The sequence below is a fragment of the Polyodon spathula genome, chromosome 2 (assembly GCF_017654505.1).
Source record: "Polyodon spathula isolate WHYD16114869_AA chromosome 2, ASM1765450v1, whole genome shotgun sequence".
Taxonomy (NCBI): domain Eukaryota; kingdom Metazoa; phylum Chordata; class Actinopteri; order Acipenseriformes; family Polyodontidae; genus Polyodon; species Polyodon spathula.
The window spans coordinates 58,609,921-58,632,060 of NC_054535.1; the positions used below are offsets into that span (position 1 = coordinate 58,609,921).

The 22,140-nt window shown below is 36.4% G+C and overlaps 1 protein-coding gene across 1 annotated transcript in view; it reads left to right on the top strand.

Moving 5' to 3' along the window:
- LOC121298802 (glutamate receptor ionotropic, delta-2) overlaps positions 1 to 22,140 on the top strand; it is a 611,129-nt gene that overhangs the window by 85,695 nt on the left and 503,294 nt on the right. Inside the window, exon 2 of the mRNA XM_041226028.1 lies at positions 16,384 to 16,539. Coding sequence (XP_041081962.1) covers positions 16,384 to 16,539 — 156 coding nt within the window. The remainder of the gene's footprint in view (positions 1 to 16,383; positions 16,540 to 22,140) is intronic.

Here is a 22,140-nt window from a genome sequence, read left to right on the forward strand (position 1 = left end):
GAAACTGCCCATTGGGGAATTCTTTTGCTAGCAGTATGGACCATCCTCTACCTTGCATCATTTGGTCCATTATTGGGGTCTCTGCTGTACTTTCTCATAATCTTGTACTGGTCGTTTTGCCACCTGTATCTCTAGCCCTTTAAAATCCATTATGGTACTTGTGAATATTTAAGTTTGAATACTGTTTGTCACAGGATGCTTGCATGTTGTTTGAACATACACTGTACAACATCAAGTTCCAAAATCTGTACATACTACAACATTTTACATTGAATTCCTTTCAACCCTATACTACACAACACACTGTACAACATTAAGTGATCCCAATCTGTACATAATAGAACATTTTAGATTAAATTCCTTTCAGTCCCTTTCTACGCAACATATTCATAATAATAATGTAGACATGCGCTCTGACTTTTTTATAAGTATCATACAAAGTAAAAACAGATTTATGGCTATTGTGTTTGTATACACTTTAAATGAGCTTAACACCCTGTCCGACATCATCAAAAAGGATGTATCAGTATGTACGTCTATAAAGAGGTATGTGAAAAATACAGTGAACAAGGGGTGGGGCTTGGCTGAAGATATGGTACTGATGTCCTTTTGCCATGCACTGCCTTTTAAACTTGTTTTACTCTGAAAAATATATATATTTTAAACAGCGTGTGTAAAATAAACAGTGCATGTGAAAATAAATTGGACCTGATGCGTCTAACAAGCGCTGAATAAATTGACTGGGGTTTAATAACAAAAGGCTGTCTGGCAACCATTTTTTAACAAGAAGATAATTTATCTGTATTTGCCAAAATGGCTGAAAAGGATGAGTATATTGATAATTTAGAGCATCTAGACCCTAACCCAAAAGTTAGGCATACTTTTTAAATACAATGAATGTTTTTTTTTTATTTCCAGACATAATTGTCTCACCCAGTAGTTCACAATGTTACTATTCTTAAGTCCTCCATGTAGTGTATCAACACATCCTAGACCAATTTAGGGGTTTTAAACTGCAACAAGAACAAGAAGCAGCAGTAAAAGTCATGTGTGCTATACGGGAGTGCCATACCCCTGTGATATTTGCAATACTCATGTTCTACCCATAGCATGTGTTAAACTAGAATATAAAACAGTTAATACAAATGTTAAACATGGCATCCTTATGACAAGCCTGTTATAGTTAATGAGTAATAGATTTTACAATAACATTAAAATCAGAAGTATTTTACTGTAGGGAAGAGAGACAATTAAAAATGTCCTATTGTTTAGCTGGCCTTAAACCATGAATCTTAAGTCTCTTTCACACTGGCATGCTCTACCCATGTCAGACCCTACCCGTGTTGCGAACCTGTGTCATGCGGGTTAGTTAAGCGTTTTCACACTGCTTTTTGAAGACGCAGGGTCAACCTAGGGTAACAGAAGCAAGTACATAGTAAACGTAGCAGCAGCATTCACATGACCATGCCTTCATCTGGCTTTCCACCAGACTGCCATCCTGTGAAATCCAGTTTAAACCAACCTCTCACAAATTGTTTGGAAAACGTGATTGTTTCGGATGCTTCCAGCCAAGTTTCTCTGGATTGAATCATTGGCCCAGATTTCGATTAGAGTAAATCCCTGTCATCCCTGCACCAATCCGGCTCATAGTCTGTCTCAATCAACAAACAAAATGAACAGAAATTAAGTGAAACCCTCCCATGGCTGTTTGTAAATTCCTCCGATCACAAGCGCCCATCATGCATTTTGTCTCGCTCAACCTGGGTTAAAGCATGTGAAATTTTTTGAGATATCAGTTCAGTAGATTCTTGCTAATTCCAAACCACAGAAATGTAAACTGATCTAACCATGCTATCACATGCTATCATAATTAAATTATTGCTAACAACAGCTGCAGACAAACTTCAGTAATAAATAATCTGAACAGGATTTGGTCCCAACTGGCTCAGATTAGCAGGAGTAAAGTTACTAATGTTTTATTGGAACTAAATAACGGTATTTTTCATTAAAACTTGTAATATTGTTTTTCATGCCCCTGTCATTATCAGTACAACAGTATGTTATTTTAAATTACAGAACTGATGTATTATGAGATAACTATCTTGTGATTTGTGAGGTTTTGATGCAGAAGCAACTAATATTTAATCGAAATCAATTATCTTAGACTCAAACTAGCTACTGGTATTAATTAAAACTTTAATATCACTTCACAGTGCTTTACATGAAAATAATTAAACCAATCCTACAGCATTTAATTTTCAATAATATACATATCTTTTTTCTATTTCATGTATATTTTGGGTAAGATTTTTTATCACAAGAATGTTGGATTAAGTAACCACACTCTACTGTGTTTGTTGTTTACTCACTGAAGAACTGATACGTAGTCCTATATTTTAAGCCCATTTGTAAGTAATTTAGAAGTGAATACATTCTGCTGCTCCCTTCACAACCTGGGTTTATGTATATAGGTATTATTCTATTCAATGTATTACACTTAACATGAAACACATCTATGAATGTTACTGTCTGCCATTACATTTAATGATTTCAACTAATAATTTGTGTCCAATTAGATTATTATGTTTTATAAGATTATTATTACTTTGTTCAACCGCGCTGAAACAGTTGGCACTGCTTGCGGCAAGACTTTACATAAATATTTATGTCGTGAGTGAATCAGTGGAATATGTAAAAACAAATACATAAAAAACACCTTTTTAAATACTGTGATACGATACTTGGATTAACTAGACACCAAAAGCATATGTATGGCTAATTATTATGCCTTGTATTCTCTTATATTGAAAAAAAGAAATTCTGTTATGGGAGTTACTGGCTGGCAAAAGCAGCTGACCATTTACTATAATACTGTACAGATAAGACTGTACAGGTTTATTGTGTACTGTTTTCATAGTGCATTATGTGGAATTCAGTTGAAGGAGAAGAACCTGCTGACAGAAATGATGTAGCTCACATAAACTGAAACAAACATGATGCATGCTTGGTATGAGCACACCCCTGTTGACATTTAACATCTTGTATCCATGGTACTGTCATGACATGACATTTTTACAAACATTTCTCACAGAAGCAGCATGCCTGCAGTGTTATTCTAAGACCTGTATAATGTTTGAGAAGTAACACCAAGGGCAAAACTTTAAAATGACCTTAGTTTAAAGAATTATGCTGGGTTTTGGAATCACTTCATCATTTTTGTTTTTGAACAATTTGAGTTCTTAATGGGCTGCTGTGAGACTTTTAAGTGTTTTACCATCAAACTTAAACACAGTATAACCAGTGCTCCAGATAAGGTTTTGGGTCATTTGGTAATTTACTCTCCAATTTAGACACTATCAGCCTGATTTTCAAAAGGGGCAGAGGGAAAAACAGGTCGCATAACACGTTTGCGACTCCAGATAAGTTGCAAAATGTATTTTCAAAAGCCGTAAGTCAGTGGCGCAATGGAATTTTAGATTTTGCGCTTTACAACTTGTTAAGCATTACAGCTTGTTAAACAATTTAAATTCATAATTGGTTCTATTTTGAAAATAACGCCTTATATTCAAAAGGTGCAAAACACCAAAATACACTTTAATTAAGACACGCCCCCTCTTGTGTATTAAACTACGACCGATGACAGGGCTACTGAGCTGTAGGAGGAAGGGATGAAGAAAAAATCACGACACTAAACCCAGAATATTTCGTTCCCATCATACATTTCTAGATCTAACTATAAAATAAGTTTGATTTAGAGTCACAAACAGCCTAAAGTCACATTGTACCTGTACCTGTACTTTCATTTTACATTAATTTTCATGCAACGGGTGCCAACCAGACAACAGCTGGGGACAGATCATGTCTTCTATGTCAAAGATACTGACTGATGTCACAGATGCACTTTTCTGTAGGGCAAGGGTTTCCAATTGGGGATGTGGAACACAATAGAACGAAAGACAAATATAATCAGTTGTTTGGCTTCCCAAGCATGCTAGGTGTAATAGATTGCACACATGTTGCAATATCCACAGATTCAAGGAATGAAAACATCGTCGTTCTTTAACTGTGCAAGTTTGATGTGATGCTCAATGTATCGCTGATGTAGTTGCTCATGCCACCACTTATTTACTGTGGAGAACAGTGTCTTGTTTAGAAAATTTGAACTTGGGCCTATAAGTGGAGGCTGGTTAATTTTAGAATATATTAAATACATAATTAACATATGACCATTTTAAAACATATGTAACAAACGCATATTAATGTTTAACATTTGTATTACAATTTTTCACAAATATACATAAACATTCAGAAATTACATGTAAAAAATATGAATATTAATATTGCACAGGACATAAATTTCAGTGCGGGATTGCAGGAATTGTGAGTTTTCCAAGTTGCTCCCATTTCCAAGTGTGGGAAAATCCTACAGAGATATTTTAAGACACCACACTACTGTATTTTTCACCCAATTTAGAATGCTTGAAACGATATAACAATCTCTAAGGAAGTGTGTGTCAGTGATGAAAGCACTATGAGCTGCATTCTGAGTAGTTCTGGTTAAAATAAAGAAAAAGAAAAAAGTAGTACTGGATATTTTAAGTGCAGCAAGACTTTATTCTCTTGTACGTGATTCTCGGCCCCTATCTTTAAGCATTATAGAAATTCAGTACACTGCAGTATAAGTAAATTGTTTTGAAAAAAAAAAAAAGACATTAAGTATCTAGGTGTTGTTTTGCAAGCAGTGACTTTCGTTTTAACTCTTAAAACTCAGCCCCATTCATTTTGGGGCTCCATTGAACTGAAGGTTATGCACATATTATTCAGGCACTGTAAAAGCCACCTACCTGGTTCAGTGTGTGTATGCTGTACTCCTAGCCAGAACTACGACTGACTGAATAAGCCTCTAATCATGTGACAGAGTTCACAGCTTAGGTTTTGTTTTGAGTCTATTGCTCCGTCATTGTTACATGCATGCAGTACAAACTATCCAGTAGTTAAACATACATAACAATGGCAGAAGCAATGGAGAGTGCTGTCTCACAGAGATGAACAGCTGTTAGGTCTCCTGAAAGCAGCTTATTTTAAAGCAACACCAGTGACAATATGATGCAGTAAAATTAAGCATTGTTTTTTTTTTCCTATAGGCACACTGTATTTTTGTTAATATTATTATTATTATTTAGTCATTTAGCAGACGCTATCGAAAGTGACTTACAGAGACTAAGGGATGCATCACAACTTTAGGTCCCAAAATCCTTTTTGGACTTCTTCATTTGACCTTTTTATGGAAGTGGTTGCATTTATTTTTTTTGGTTATATCTTTCTGTGTTTTAAATTTAGCAATTACAAAAAACTGTACTGATACAATACATACTCTGTGTGTGTGTGTGTGTGTGTGTGTGTGTATTTATAAAGTCCTTCTCTGTGTCGGACCTTATACACAATTTGTCAGGTTCACAGCACCCTTGCTGTGTTGGATAAATACTATTGTGACAAAAGTATTATTGTTCAAGCCAGGGTGGTGCCTGTACTTTTATTTTTACAAAACATTGGAGCACAAACTGTACTTCTAAACAAGGCCTAACTCTCAGATGAACGGCTACACCATTTATCAGCTTTACAAACACATTTATCATCTACCATTTACCATCTTTTCTTTTTCGAACCTCCTCTCTCCCAGTCCTTTCAACCAACACTGGCTTGAAAAGCCTCTTTTTTATGTCTTTGCTAGAGTTGCTTAATTAGGAACAGGTGTTACGGCTTTAGATAATTACTGACAAGCAGCAGCTGGACTCACTGCAACATGCTGGGAAACAGTTTTTTTCTCCCCCCAGCCCTTTAACCTGAACCACAGTGCTATATTTCTGAGTGCAGCTTACAAGTCATACGGGGACATATATATTTCCTCTCCACGACTTCTCCACACTTTGTCATATATATGCCTCAGCTCAGACCCACCGGGGTGAGCGACACTTGAGAATAGACAATGTACTTTAGAGAGTCCATCAGCATTTCTTAATTGTGTCCCTGTTGTGTGCTCTATTGTGAAATTGTATGGCTGTTATAGCTCAGAAACCATCTAGTCACCCTGCTGTTTTTCTCTTTGTTCTGATGCATCCAGGTGAGGGGAGCATGATCCATGACCAATTCAAACTTCCTATTCTTGTAGAGAAAGTATCCTGCTGAGAAAGAGCATAGGGTGTTCCTCTCTGTCTACCTCTTGTGACAACACTGCTCTCAGGCCCACCTCAGTATACTTTGGTTAGATCCAATGTGGTGAGAGACCTGGCCGTTCCAAGCCTATCAATCAGCTGGTCTACTCTGGGCATTACATTTTTATATGCTGTTTAATTTTCTGTAATCATTGCAAAACCGGAGAGTACCATTAGGTTTAGGAGCAACGACAATGGGGCTCGACTAGCCACTATTCAATTCCTTAATGATCCTGAGTTCTAACATCTTTCTTACTTCATTACAAATGGCTTCCCTTCAGGCCTCTGGAGCATGGTAGAGTTTTAACTTTACCTTTTCTCTTGGGTGAGTACAATATCATATCTAATAATATCTGTCTTCCCTGGAAGTACTGAAAATATATCTGTTTTTTCTCTAGGAATTCACTGGCTTCTTGTTGCTGCCAACTCGATAGGGTATCTGCTATTTTGATGGGTGGATTAGACTAAGACTTATTTTTATCGAGAATCACCACTAAAGCTTCTCTATCCTTTCACAGTTTCAACAAATTTATGTAGTAAATCTGCTCAGGTTTTCTTTTTCCTAGTTGTCTTACTCTGTAATTTACCTCAAGGATGTGTTCTAAAACCATGCTTTTGGGGATTTTGAGCTTGTAGCATCTGTTGTTTTACAATCAAGCAAATAGCTATTATACAGTCCTGCATTTGTGCAACATGTTCCACCACACCACCGTAAGGGGTTGGCTCTCGCTCCCATGTTTCTTTAACAATATCCAACACCCCCTGGGTTGTCTCCGATGTAATAACTCAAATGGAGAAAACCCAGTGGAAGCTTTGTTAAATCTCTTTACTAATTCATTGGTCTGTGGATGATATAAAGGTTCACAAATGTTTAATTCTGACTAATTTTGCACAGTTCTTTTGTTAATTTGACATAAATGCAGTATCCTGATCTGTGAGTATCTCTTTGAGGATGATGACTCTAGTAAACATTTGCAAGTGCTCTTTTGCAATAGTTTGGCCGAGGTGTTGAGGAGAGACATAGCTTCAGGATATCAGGTGGCATAATCCATAACAACTGGAATGTAATGGTGCAGATTTCCCTAATGGCCCTACCAAATCCATAGCAATCTGTTCAAACGGCACCTCTATGATTGGTAGAGGTATTACAGGGTTACGGCAGGCTTTAAGCTTCCCTTGTCTTGTCAATACCCAAATGGCCCCCTAACAAATGTCTATTAGTAAAGTTCAGTATAGTTATATTTGGCTGTGGTACTAATAACTGTTCAAACCAAACTATTCCTTCTTTAGCTATTATATACAATAGATTGTTTCTCATTTCAAAATGGGCTGTTGTTTGTGTACAAGATCTTACTTAGAGTAAGATCTTGTAATTGGGCTGTTGGAGTTATCAACATTGATTCTGAGATCAGGTAAAACAGTGCCCTTTACCTGGTTAATGGTCAGTTGGAGGCTGTGTGGACCAGTGGTTAAAGAAACAGGCTTGTAACGAGGAGGTAGCTGGTTCAAATCACAGTGTGAACCTGAGCAAGTCTGTGCTCCGACTTTCAGGTGAGACGTTGTTGTAAGTCCATCTGCAACTGATGCATAGTTCACAAACCCTATTCTCATATCTTGGAAAGTGCATTGTGATGTTGGTCCACTGTGAAAGGTGTTACATAAAAATAAAGATTATTATTTATTATTAATGACCCCAGGAGGAAGTAGTATCCCTGCATTCATTTTATTGCCTACCATTAATGTAACAGGACCCGAACCTTCTTGGGTTTTTAAATATGCAGCTTAAACATGACATTTCACCCGACATGATTTTTTTCTTTTAAATCTTGGACTAAACAGTTTTGGGTTAACAAACGTAAATAGAGCTAAGCTCTCACTTAGTGGCTCAGTTTTCCCCACATTTTTTCTCTCAGGCTCATCCAATATGCCCTCCTTTTCCCACAGCTTTGAAAAGCTGGGTAAGTCTTATCCCAATATCAGCTGATATGGCAAAGTGGCTATCACACTGACTCTATAGTACAGACCTGTCGCTGGTCTGAGTGTGAACTATGACTGTAGGATATGAGTGTGTATCCCCGTGTATACAGCTGACATTGACATCGCCAGACTTTCCCTGTATCTTCGGCTGCACTAAATGTGCAGAGACCAGTGTAACCATGCTACCCGAATCAATGAGAGCTTTCACCTTATTTCCCTCTACAACAGCGGTGCACATATACTGACTATCTTCTTGCACCCCTGTTAGCACTGAAATGACTATACCAGAAAATAATGTGTCATATGGATCTGTCATCCATTACATTGCATTAACTCGTGTTGTAGTGGTCAATTAGCTGCTATATGACCCATCTCGTCATATCTAAAACATTTTATAAACTGTTCAGAAGGCCGTGGTCTAAAACTGCCATGCCCCTCTGAATTGGCACCACACCAGTTCCCATTAATGTACTTCCCCCCAGTGTCCCTAAGCCCCTTCATAGCTTCCCACTGCCCTTCAGTCCGTTTTCCCAGGAACAGTCTTACTATGGTGACATGAGGCTTCGGACCTGGAGATGCTCCAGGTTCACACAAGTTTCCAGACTGGTAGGACAAAGCAACTCATCAGCAGCAACATACCATTCTAGTCCAATCAGCTGGTCGTTGCTGGACGGGTCTCCTTGTCCTACCCATTTCCGAAAGCCTGGTGGTAATGATCCATGACAACCTTTTCCACAATTTAACTACAGGGGTGACACCCATCCTGGCAAGGATTTCACCTTTCATGTTGGACATAGTCTCAGGTGTCCCCTGGCTCCAGGTCATAATATGATTTTTGAGCTTAAGAAGGCCCAACATTTCAGCCCAATGTCCAGCCTTCTCTTTCTGCTATTCACTCAAAAGTCTTTAAATAGGCCTCAATATCATCTGTCTTAGTCATAATTTGTAGATAATGACTGGCCCGTATCGGCCTTGGATTTTGTTGAGCTGGAGTAATAGCAGTGGCCAGTTTTTCATTAAACAGCCGAACTTCTTCTCGTAACATCAGAGCTGTTTGTTGTTGTTCATGACGTCTCGTTCAAATGTCTCGTTTTCAATCACTTGTCAACACCCACAATTTGTGTTTTTTAGGCACTTTTAACTAATCTGTGTCTGAAGATTTGCAATTATCCTCCACCAATGGGAGCACCAAACAAGTGAGCTAGACAAACTGTGGCAACAGCCTCATAAATATTGCACTTTGTGTATCCCCTGTCTCTTCTTAATTGAAGGACGGATAACCTGGCCTTTATTTTATCTGTTGCAGTAGAAATTATAGAACAGATTCTAGATGTAGCCTAATGGGAGTTGCCTATACCAATTAATACTGTAATACAAATTGATAATGATATGTTAGTTTTCAAGCTTGGTATTTTTAGGTTTTTCTATTAGTTGGCTTAATGAGTTTGATAACAACTATTTTGATTAATGTGTTTGTATTTAGCCCAGTTTACACAGGTGTTTGGTGGGATCAATAAATACAATACACCCTCGCTATAACGCCCTTCATTATAATCAACCTGGCCTCTGGACCTAAATAAAAAATAAATAAAAAAGATAATATAAACACACAATTTCAGCATCCCGGTCTGTACACATGGGATGCCACCTCCGCAGTGAAGTCAACTATTTTGTCTTAATAAATACGTACTATGTAACTATGCCTCCAAAACGAAAATCATTTTATGCTGCAACATATATTTATTTCCAACTATATTTATTGTTTGAAAAAAGGAGTAACAAATGCATTTCTCTGTCTTGAATATAGTTTGTCAAAAAACATTTTTTTAGCTTGTTCAGAAATCATGCAGCAAAGCAAAATTGATTAAAAAAAAACTAAACAAAAAAAAAATGTGTGATTAATTAAATTAAAAACCCAGTTCTAACAGTTTAGTGGCGCACTGACAGCGGCAAGCCAATCAATGCTGAGTAGGTTGGGGAATCTGCTATCCAATCAGGGCCAGGCAACAATCCCTTTAAGAGACAGAATGTGCCACCGCAAGGCTCCAGTTTTGAATGTAGAAGTGGCATCATGTCGAGCGGCAGTAGCACAGAGCAAGAACAACCAGCGCAGTGATGGTTTGTGAACTGTTTGGATTTGAGTGCATGTTCGTGTATTTGTGTACTTTTCATTATTTAAGATACCGTTGGGTCCTAAAAGTTGTTAGCGAAATAAATAACATAAAAAGTTTTACTAATTAAAAATAATCAGGTTTTCTGCAGTATGTGTTAATCCAAATCGTGCTGTTTCTTCAGTAACTTGTTCACAGTGTGTATTCATGAAGTCAAAGCCTTCTCCTGGCTTTAGAAGAGATGCTGTTACTGTGATATGCTTAAATAAAGTTACTGAAACTAATCAGACTGCCTGCAGTTCAACTCGTCATTCAAAACGGAGACTAGTTGCTATAGTATTGTGATTACTGTATTGCCACTGACGGCAAACACTTTTTAACAGGGGAGACCTGCGCTGACTCTCTGGGCGCATTCGTAGTGCTGCGGGAAGAGGGCAGCAGCCCTACAATATCCGCCTGTCAGTCACGGCATTGACATGGAGAGGTGGGAAAGAGGGTGTGTGGGTTTTCCCCCTCTCTGAGTGGCTGAGGGGCAGGCTTTGGGGGATTGCTTCACTAATAAAATGATGCTCTGTGGTTCCCTCGGGTGATTCTAACAAGTAAGACCTAAGGGACTGAATACTTATGCAACCAGTAATTTCATTTTGTACATTTTCTTTGCAATTTTGCTGACATTTAACATCCTCCTCATATAACAGTGTTCAGTTTAACCACTACAGCTTTGAATAAAAACGGTTTGTTTGAAAAACTATGCATACATTATTTGTAATTCAACAAAATGTGACATTATTGGTAGGGGGTGAATACTTCTGCAAATCACCGTACATATCACAGAGAACAAAATTGAAATGCTGTAAATGAATAAACATTTCATTTTCCTGCTTCCTAGAGGGATTCATCTGCTTAGTAGTTTTAAAATCAGACCATAAACGTAAGTTGAACATAATTTTAAATAAATAAAAGATGCTACATTCTATTCACCTCATAATTAAATATTGCAGCAATGTTTTGATAATGCCATGGGACTATAGCAATACACCTCTAAAAATTTCCAACACAAGCCAATTGCTGTTTTGGAAATTTCTAAGAATATTGAGATAAAAAATAAAAGTCATGCAGTTTTCAGTTAAACTGTAGGCTTGAATAGAGATTGTGGCTGCCTAGGGCCTGCAGCAACTTGTATTTCTTGTGATCAGTTTTGTAGCAGGGACAAAAATTAACCTTTTTTTTATTATTATTTCAACCCTTTTTATACTTAATTGTGTTTGATTTGTGTTTGTTTGTTTGTCATATTATTATAGTTATAGATTTATCCATGTTTGAAATTACTGATTATAATTCTGTAATTACACTTAATAGCTTTTTACATTTTTAAGACAGGATGGCCATAATACAAACAAATAACTAAATAATAATAATAATGCTTCCCGAGGCACCTCTAGGCATTCAAATATTCACCCCGGGCGCCTCCGGGATGAAAATTGACCTATTCTGTAATGGAAAAAATATCCTAATGTTAAAAGGGGTGTTAGTGTTGTATTGTTATTTCTTTTATAATACACACAGTGCATGGCGCTGTAGATTTTTTGACTGGAATGTAAGAGCGGGAAGGAGGAACATAGTGTGTCAATATAGATATTGTTTGAGATTTTTCTGTATCGCGCCACAGCTGTGGTTGGAACAGAGAAATGTAAGAGTAGAAGTTAAGTGTTTAAAGAGAATGAAAAATAACTGAGAGAAGCATGCTAGCAAACCTGTAAGTGAAGCCAAAGGCTTAATAAACGTGCGTTGTTTTGCTACAGTTGTATGGACTTGCCTAAAAAAAAAGTAAGTGGCAATGAAACACATAGAAGGAAGTTGATGCTCTTTGTTTGGTAGAGAAAGTGGTGCTCCTGTTCTGTTGCTCTCCAAATAATATACGTAAATATTTTCACTTGTAATAATTGCTATGAAAATAAATTGCTATAGTCCTCATGAAAATAAATGTGGTACTCCATTGTATTGCAATATATATATATATATATATATATATATATATATATATATATATATATATATATATATATATATATAATATATATTATTTATGAATAATATTGTTATTTTCTTATGTTTTGTTGTTTTTTTGTCAGGTTCTTTTTTCTTTTTTTTTACTATTTCTTTGATTTCCTCTTTCTATGTCAGTCCAAACGTTGGCTGTTGCTAGAGTGATTTGCTTTTTATAGTGTTGGGATAGGGTACACCCTGCCCCTGTCTGCATTTTGTTTATTTTGTGTTATTATTATTTAAATGTATGGTGGTGGAGTAAAAACACGATGGTTCATTATTATTGTTTACAGCCTGAATGGGGTTAAAATGTCCCATACAGCTAAAATCATGAGTATGCGTGGTCAACAGCAAGTGATTATTGACAAACTGGATGTTGACCACCCGTATGAGAAAACCTGTGCTAAGTGTGGTCGAGGGCTAAACTGGGTAATTGATAGCCAGTTAGAACATAAGAACATAAGAAAGTTTACAAACGAGAGGAGGCCATTCGGCCCATCTTGCTCGTTTGGTTGTTAGTAGCTTATTGATCCCAGAATCTCATCAAGCAGCTTCTTGAAGGATCCCAGGGTGTCAGCTTCAACAACATTACTGGGGAGTTGATTCCAGACCCTCACAATTCTCTGTGTAAAAAAGTGCCTCCTATTTTCTGTTCTGAATGCCCCTTTGTCTAATCTCCATTTGTGACCCCTGGTCCTTGTTTCTTTTTTCAGGCTGAAAAAGTCCCTTGGGTCGACACTGTCAATACCTTTTAGAATTTTGAATGCTTGAATTAGGTCGCCACGTAGTCTTCTTTGTTCAAGACTGAACAGATTCAATTCTTTTAGCCTGTCTGCATATGACATGCCTTTTAAGCCCAGAATAATTCTGGTCGCTCTTCTTTGCACTCTTTCTAGAGCAGCAATATCTTTTTTATAGCGAGGTGACCAGAACTGCACACAATATTCAAGATGAGGTCTTACTAGTGCATTGTACAGTTTTAACATTACTTCCCTTGATTTAAATTCAACACTTTTCACAATGTATCCGAGCATCTTGTTAGCCTTTTTTATAGCTTCCCCACATTGTCTAGATGAAGACATTTCTGAGTCAACAAAAACTCCTAGGTCTTTTTCATAGATTCCTTCTCCAATTTCAGTATCTCCCATATGATATTTATAATGTACATTTTTATTTCCTGCGTGCAGTACCTTACACTTTTCTCTATTAAATGTCATTTGCCATGTGTCTGCCCAGTTCTGAATCTTGTCTAGATCATTTTGAATGACCTTTGCTGCTGCAACAGTGTTTGCCACTCCTCCTACTTTTGTGTCGTCTGCAAATTTAACAAGTTTGCTTACTATACCAGAAACTAAATCATTAATGTAGATTAGGAATAGCAGAGGACCTAATACTGATCCCTGTGGTACACCGCTGGTTACCACACTCCATTCTGAGGTTTTTCCTCTAATCAGTACTTTCTGTTTTCTACATGTTAACCACTCCCTAATCCATGTACATGTGTTTCCTTGAATCCCAACTGCGTTCAGTTTGAGAATTAATCTTTTGTGCGGGACTTTGTCAAAAGCTTTCTGGAAATCTAAATAAACCATGTCATATGCTTTGCAATTATCCATTATCGATGTTGCATCCTCAAAAAAATCAAGCAAGTTAGTTAGACACGATCTCCCTTTCCTAAAACCATGTTGACTGTCTCCCAGGACCCTGTTACCATATTGGTAATTTCCATAAGTTTGCATATAATAGAAGTCAGGCTTACTGGTCTGTAGTTACCTGGTTCAGTTTTGTTTCCCTTTTTGTGGATCGGTATTACGTTTGCAATTTTCCAGTCTGTCGGTACCACCCCTGTGTCAAAAGACTGCTGCATGATCTTGGTTAGCGGTTTGTAAATTACTTCTTTCATTTCTTTGAGTACTACTGGGAGGATCTCATCCGGCCCAGGGGATTTGTTTATTTTAAGAGCTCCTAGTCCCTTTAACACTTATGCCTAGGTTATTTAAAACTGGATAGGAACTGGATGACATGTGGGGCATGTTGTCAGTATCTTCCTTTGTAAAAACTTGTGAAAAGTAATCATTTAATATATTTGCTATTTTTTTCTTCATCTACGATTTTGCCATTTGTATCTCTTAAACATTTAATCTCCTCTTTGAATGTTCGCTTGCTGTTGTAATATTGGAAAAACATTTTGGAATTGTTTTTAGCTCCCTTAGCAATGTTCATTTCTATTTCTCTCTTGGCCTTTCTAACTTCCTTTTTGACTTACGTTTGCAGTTCCGTGTACTCTTTCTGCGTACTTTCTTTTTGGTCCTTTTTTAATGCTCTGTAAAGTGCCTTTTTTCGCTGAATATTTTTTTTAATTGATCTATTAAACCATTTTGGCAATTTAGTTTTACATTTAGATTTGTCTACTTTAGGGATGTAATTGTTTTGCGCCTCTAGTACTACATTTTTGAAGAATAACCATCCTTCTTCTGTGGGTGTTTTCTCTATTTTACTCCAATCTACTTCTGTTAGTCTCTGTTTCATACCTTCACAGTTTGCTTTTCTAAAATTGTAAACCTTAGCTTTAGTCATTACTTTTGGGGTTTTAAAAAACACTTAAAATGAGACCATGTTGTGGTCTGAGTTTGCCAGTGGTTCTATGACTTCTGTTTTAGTTATTCTATCTCGGTTATTTGAAAAGACTAAATCAAGGTATGCCTCCCCTCTAGTCGGTGCCTTGACAAATTGTGTTAGGAAGCAGTCATTTGTCATTTCCACCATTTCTATTTCATCCTTCGTGCTACCCACCAGGTTTTCCCATTTTATTTGGGGGAAGTTGAAATCCCCCATTAGTATGGCTTCTCCTTTGCTACATGCATTTCTAATGTCATTGTATAACAGATTATTTTGCTCGGCGTCTGAATCTGGCGGTCTATAGCATGCTCCTATTATTATGCCCTTTGAATTTTTGTCCGTTATTCTGGCCCATATTGATTCGGTTTTATTTTCTTTGTCCAGGTTTAACACCTGGGCTTCAAGACTGTTTCTTATGTATAGCGCTACCCCTCCTCCTCTTCTGTCCTGCCTGTCTTTCCTATACAGTGTATACCCACAAATATTATATTCGTCCCCATCACTCTCAGACAACCAAGTTTCAGTAACACCTATCACATCATAGTTACCTGTTAGTGCAGTAGCTTCAAGTTCTAGAATTTTGTTTCTGATACTTCTAGCATTTAAATAAATACATTTAATGGTTGTCTTACCTGAGTTGTTGTTTTTGTTTTGATGTGGTCTCCCTTCTGTAAGTAAATGGGAATAGCCCCAAATTTATTATAAAAAAAAAAAGACTCTGGGCGGGGTTAGTGTGTTTAGAGGTGGAACAAGAGACGTGAGTCATGAGATAAACAAACTAATATCTAAAAATAATTGTTACCCATGATGGATGATACTTGTTTGGTTTTGTCTCTGTATGTTTTGGCCACTGTGCCATTTTTGTTTTGTGACAGTGTTTTTATTTCGTAAACCTTTGTTTTATCATAAGCCTGCACAGCAGCACATTCAGGTCATTTGCAGGTTTTTTTTTTAAATTATTATTTCTCTGTAGCAAAACTTTCACCTTCGCTTGTAGCTGTGTAAGGAATATATAGACAAAAACATGTTGTACAGGTCCCTGACACATTAGTATTCTTCAAAATGTAGGGCTTCATGTTACAGCTCAGATATAAATACTAAACAATTATTGGCTGACTATCTTGCTTACCTTGGCCTTGTGTAAGTCCAACAATATTTCAAAGGTAATCATAAGTGAAAGACACGATTTCACAAATTTATTAGATCTTAAAATTCATTATGTTAATTGATGATGTTCCCTTGAAAGAAAAACAAAGAAAAAAGCATGACCATTTCTACCTCATATTTTCTATAGTCTTCTTTTTGAGTGTTAAGTTAAGCAGTTTGCTGTCTCTGACTGTCCTCCGAAAATTGATCTTTAAGCTGTTGTCATCTATAATAAAGAATATTTCTTATTGTTCATTCCTGTCCATTTCCAGGGGCGATTTTTGATGAATCTGCCAGAAAGGATGATGAAGTGTTTCGCTTGGCGGTGGCCGACCTCAACCTGAATGAGGAAATCTTATCGACGGAGAAAATAACTTTTTCTGTGACATTTGTGGATGGCAACAACCCTTTCCAGGCTGTACAGGAAGGTAGGACCTTATAACACTGCTTTTATTTATTTTATTGAATGCCACTGACCTGGAAGTAATACTGCTGTAGAGAAACTGTTCAAAGAAAGTGCAATAGAGATTAATGTCCATTTGCCTTCCCCATTTATTTAACCTATTTCGATTGTCAATGCTCAGGATCTGTAAAAACTGCCAGGTTTGAAATGCTCATGTTTAAAATTACTTACACTGTGACATATGACCTCTCTAAGCCCTCCAATCAATCCTTAATTTAACTTTTCATTCAGTTCTATCAGACTGGAATGTTGATTCTTCTGCTGTTGAACACATAGAAGGAAAATAAACCATGCCAACCAATTGATCCGTGAATAGAAGTATACTATATATGTGTGTGTGTGTGTGTGTGTGTGTGTGTGTGTGTGTGTGTGTGTGTGTGTGTATATATATATATATATATATATATATATATATATATATATATATATATATATATATATATATATATAAATTAGGACGATATCCTTGTTCCATAGGAACAAGGACATTAGTATGTTTAAAAACTACAATGAAGCAGCCAATAGTTTTATTTACAGTGAAAGAATGTACCCGTTCTACCACCCATGATGTATTGTGAAAATTTTTAAAGTTTTACATCATAGTATAGTTACCAGGGCTCCAATTAAGTGGTAAATGGTTTCCAGACATGTCACAAGGAGATGAGCTTTGACAGTAGGAGATGAAGTTTGGATTGCTCAGATTTGGAGGGAAGTTGTCTAAGTTTGTCTTAAAATTGTCTTTTGATTTTTACATACAGCTACAATGCAGTGTGATCAGAATAGCATCCCTTTGCCTGATCTTCATGACATTCTACAGATGTTGTTTGTCCAAACCTTCTATGTTCGCAAATATATGTACAGTGGTTTGCAAAAGTATTCACCTACCTACCAAGTTGTCACATTTTGTTGAATTAAAAATAATCTGTGCACAGTTTTTCAAACAAACTTTTTTTTTTTAATTCAAAGCTGTAGTGATTAAACTGAACACTGTTATATGAGGAGGTTAAATTTAAGCAAAACTTGCAAAGAAAATGTACAAAATGAAATTTACTGGTTGCATAAGTATTCAGCCCCTTAAGTCAATACTTAGTTAAAGCACCTTTTGAAGCAATTACTGCTGTGAGTCTTTTTGGATAGGTCTCTACTAGCTTCGCACAGTAGGATGGTGACTTTTTTGCCCATTCTTCATGGGAAAATTGCGCCAGTTCTGATAAGTTTGTTGGGGATCATTGATGGACTGTAATCTTCAATTCTTGCCCTAAATTTTTGATTGGATTCAAGTCAGGACTTTGACTGGGCCAAACAAGAACATTAATTATCTTCTTGTTCAGCCACTCCAGTGTGGCTTTGGCATTCTGCTTCGGGTTATTGTCCTGCTGAAATGTAAATTTCCTCCCAAGTTTCAGAGTCCTGGCTAACTCAAACAGGTTTTCGTCAAGGATTCCCCTGTGCTTTGCACCATCCATTCTCCCCTCTATCCTGACAAACTTTCCAGTCCCTGCTGAAGAGAAGCATCCCCATAACATGATGCTGCCACCACCATGCTTGACCGTTGGGATGGTGTTGACTTTGTGATGTGCAGTGTTGGGCTTGCACCAGACGCAATGCTTGGAATTTAGACCAAAAAGTTCAATTTTTGTCTCATCCGACCACAAAACCTTTTTCCACATGTCTGCAGTATCATCTACATGCTTTTTCACAAGCTCCATATTTGCTTTAAGATGAAGCTTTTTGAGAAATGGTTTATTTCTTGCCACCCATCCATACAGGCCAGCTTTTTGTAGGGACCAGCTTATTGTCGATTTGTGAACACTTACTCCCATCTCAGACACAGAACTTTGCAGATCTCTCAAGGTCATTGTTTGCATCAGAGTGACATCCAGAACCAATTTCCTGCTTGCCCAGCTGCTCAGGTTAGGAGGGCAATCTGATCTGGGTAGTGTCTGGGTGGTATGATAGACTTAATGATGGACTTCACTGTGCTGAGAGGGATATTCAGCACCTTTGAAATTTTCTTGTACCCTTCTCCTGCTCTGTGCCTCACTACCACTTTTTCCCTGACTTCTTTCGAACGCTCCTTCGTCTTCATGGTTGCTTTGTTGGATCACTATGTGAGTTGCAGCTTGAAAGTCTTTATATACCTGAGGGAAATTATCTACAAGTTAAACCACTTTAAGTACATACAGGCTGAGACTATTTCACTAATTTTGTGACCTTTCAAATACATAATTTGCACCTGAGCTGATACAGCTATAGCTGCATTTTTTTCACTTTATCAATGTGGAGTAGTTTGTGTAGATTCTAGATGTAAAGTCTAATTTGAAAGCGTCGTGGAGTACGCTCAGATGCCAACAAAATGTAAATACTTCTGCAAACCACTGCAGGTAAATCAGAAATTCTGCATTTTATATAAACAAGAGACAAGAGACATGGGACTTACAGTTTTTACAGTAAAATTACCTAAGTTAATTGTTATACTGTATATATCCTATATGTTGTGCATAAAGCTGCAATTTATAACACAATGTTATAATAAGGTGTTTGTCAAAAAATGAAGCAACACATCAGCATATATATCCATATTATATCCATATTACCACACTAAACTACATTCATTACTAATTAACAACATACTATCACATGCAGCTAATTAGAGCTGTCGTCTTAATTGAAGAGAAATACTGATATGACAAGTCTTGGTATTTTCTCCAAAACAATTCTACAATACACAAAGAATGTAAATGCATTTTAAGCAGTGTGAAACACATTTAATGTTCAATATTGATAAAGATTACTTTGTTAAGACTATTGTTAATACTATTATTAAATCAGACAAATCTGCTATTAGATGTTATTTGCTGGTGTTATTTTTGTACCTTTGGAATGTCAGTATTGCTTCATTGGCTATGTTTACAACAACAACAGAGGTAATGCTGCTCCTTAAAAAAAAAGTACATACTGTTAATATGTGTTTCATGTGGCTAATCTTTGTGAGTAATGGGATCATCAGTATCAGCAGCGTTATTTTAATGTGAATAAAACCTAGGTCAAATCTTTACAGCTTTCAGTTCAAACAAATTGTCTCATAAAAAAATATAACTCAAAATCAAATCAATTCAATTTTCAAAGAGAGGTTATAACTAATATAACTATAGTAAGAGGTGCACCTGAGTTTTAATAAGAGAAGTACATGTTATTTAAAACCATTTTCAGAGGAATATGAACAAAGATGCTCCCCTATTCATTAAAAAAATTTTAAAAGTTAAATGAGGTTTTACTGACTAAGCTACACAGAGAGTTTGGCTTGGTTTTGTCAGCCACAGTGACTATGATACACAAAGAGTTTGGCTTGTTTTTTGTCAGCCACAGTGCACATCTCAAATTTACACAGTATTTGTAATTTATTTTTATTAATAATGTACAGTACAAAACAGATTAACCTCTTGAGATTATCTAGAGAAGTCTGTTGTAAAATCCCTAATGTACTTTTGACAGTCATAGGGAGGCAGTGATGTAGCTCTGTACACCTAGTTTCATTGGCTCTGCATTGTTCTGAAGTTGTATACTTAACACAAGACTTGCAACAAGATTACAGGAGTTAAGGAGGTGTACTTCTGTCTCAGTAAGTTGATGATTTTTCAAATTGCCCCTTAATTTGACACATTTTGACCCATGGAACAATGTTAATCGTACCAAACTGGCACTGGCCTACCCACTCTAGGTGTTCCATGATTGGAACATGCATTTCCAAAATCTTGAAAAGTATAGTATGATGATGATATGAGGACACCAACATTCTAAAACAATCCGGTGCCAAAAGTAATAGTAAACCTAGCCATTATTAGATGTTTTCTTTTATATTATGTTATTCGTTTATTGATTGTTATATATTTTTATTATATGGAAGTATTAAAATAAGTACCAGAGCCTGCTCTAAAAGTAAAACAGAGCAAATTAAATGAAATTCCATATTACACGGCTGTATTTCTATGTTCATATGAATGTACATGAAATACCATTATGTCACTAGTGGCTTATTGAAGTTGCCAGACAGATGCTCCTGTGTACTGATGTGATGGTTGGTGACTAAAGGCCATTAAAGAGAATTTGTAGATACACTGCACTAGGGAACTGACCAATGACTAATCAGGGAAGAGTCGACTATCACATCGCGCACGCCTGTTGCCATTGATATAAAAGGTACTGTAATGTCATAGAGAAAGTATCACTTTATTGCAGGACAAATCACACTGTGTCCAGTGTGAATAGGCCTTAAGATTCAAAGGTCTGGCCCTTGAGATTGACTGAAGATATGATCCTCATAGTATTAATAGAAGAAACAGGTGTTAATATGTGTAACTTTGCTAAATGATTGAATCAGCTTTAATGCATATCTGCTTTTGAAATTATAATATTTTGAAACTATGTGGAAAAGTCTACATGTTGTAATTGCACCAGAATGTCCCAGTTCCTCAATAAATGTTTGCTGAAAATGTGACTACTAAATATGGTACAAATATGCATATAGTTTGCTAATACATGTTATTTAAAATCATTTTTAGAGGAATATGAATACTACTGCATTACTGCTAATCCACAATATCTGACCAAAACCGTATGCCAGAAACAACTGTGATTAAAAAAAAAAAAAATCCATATTTAATGCTAAAAATGTAAACTCTACCACCACGTGTATTGTCTATATATGAATACAATTTGTTTGAAGGAAAAAAACACATCACTACCTTTGGCCGCTGGCGGCAAACAACTGCATTGTACCATGAGAGGTTTGTGTGGGCAGAATGATATGAAAATTCAGAGCACAAACTTGCAAAAAGAAACAAAGACCAGAAGAGGCAAACACAAGATAAAATGTGATTCTACTCACTGGCCTGTATTTTTCAGTGGGCAATTTGACCCCAGTGGAAAATCGCTTTCCTGAAATATGCTTTAACATCTCATTTAAATGTGATATTTTATGGCTAAACTATTTCTCTTAAAGCCACTATTACTTTAACAAATATTTCAATCAAGACAAATTTCAGAAACTGAATAATAAAACAAATATTTAAGTAAAATAAGAAGTGATTGAGATTACCTGCTTTCTTGACTTTTTTATATTCTAAAATTATATCTGAAGATGTACTTATCCACACAATAATAAACTGTGTTCTACAGTTTGATGGATTTGAATGTCAATAGACACGTGTGTACAGCTTTTTTTGCATATTTTTAGTATATGGAGAATTTCGATCTTTTGTTTTGTTTATGTTACGATATAGCTCAAATGGATTGTTCTTTTATTACTAATGTTTCTGAAGTAAATCTCATCTGTCATTATGTTAATGAGGTGGATGATGATGTAATAGTAAAAAAAAAATATAACAATACCTTGTTTTTCTCCATGGATATTCATGAAGCAGAACACCACTAAGTTTAAGTAAGATATTGCTTTTCATATGTACATATCTGTTAGCATCTGTTATATACAATGCCTTGCAAAAGTATTCAGACCCCTGACCAATTCTCTCATATTACTGAATTACAAATGGTATATTGAAATTTC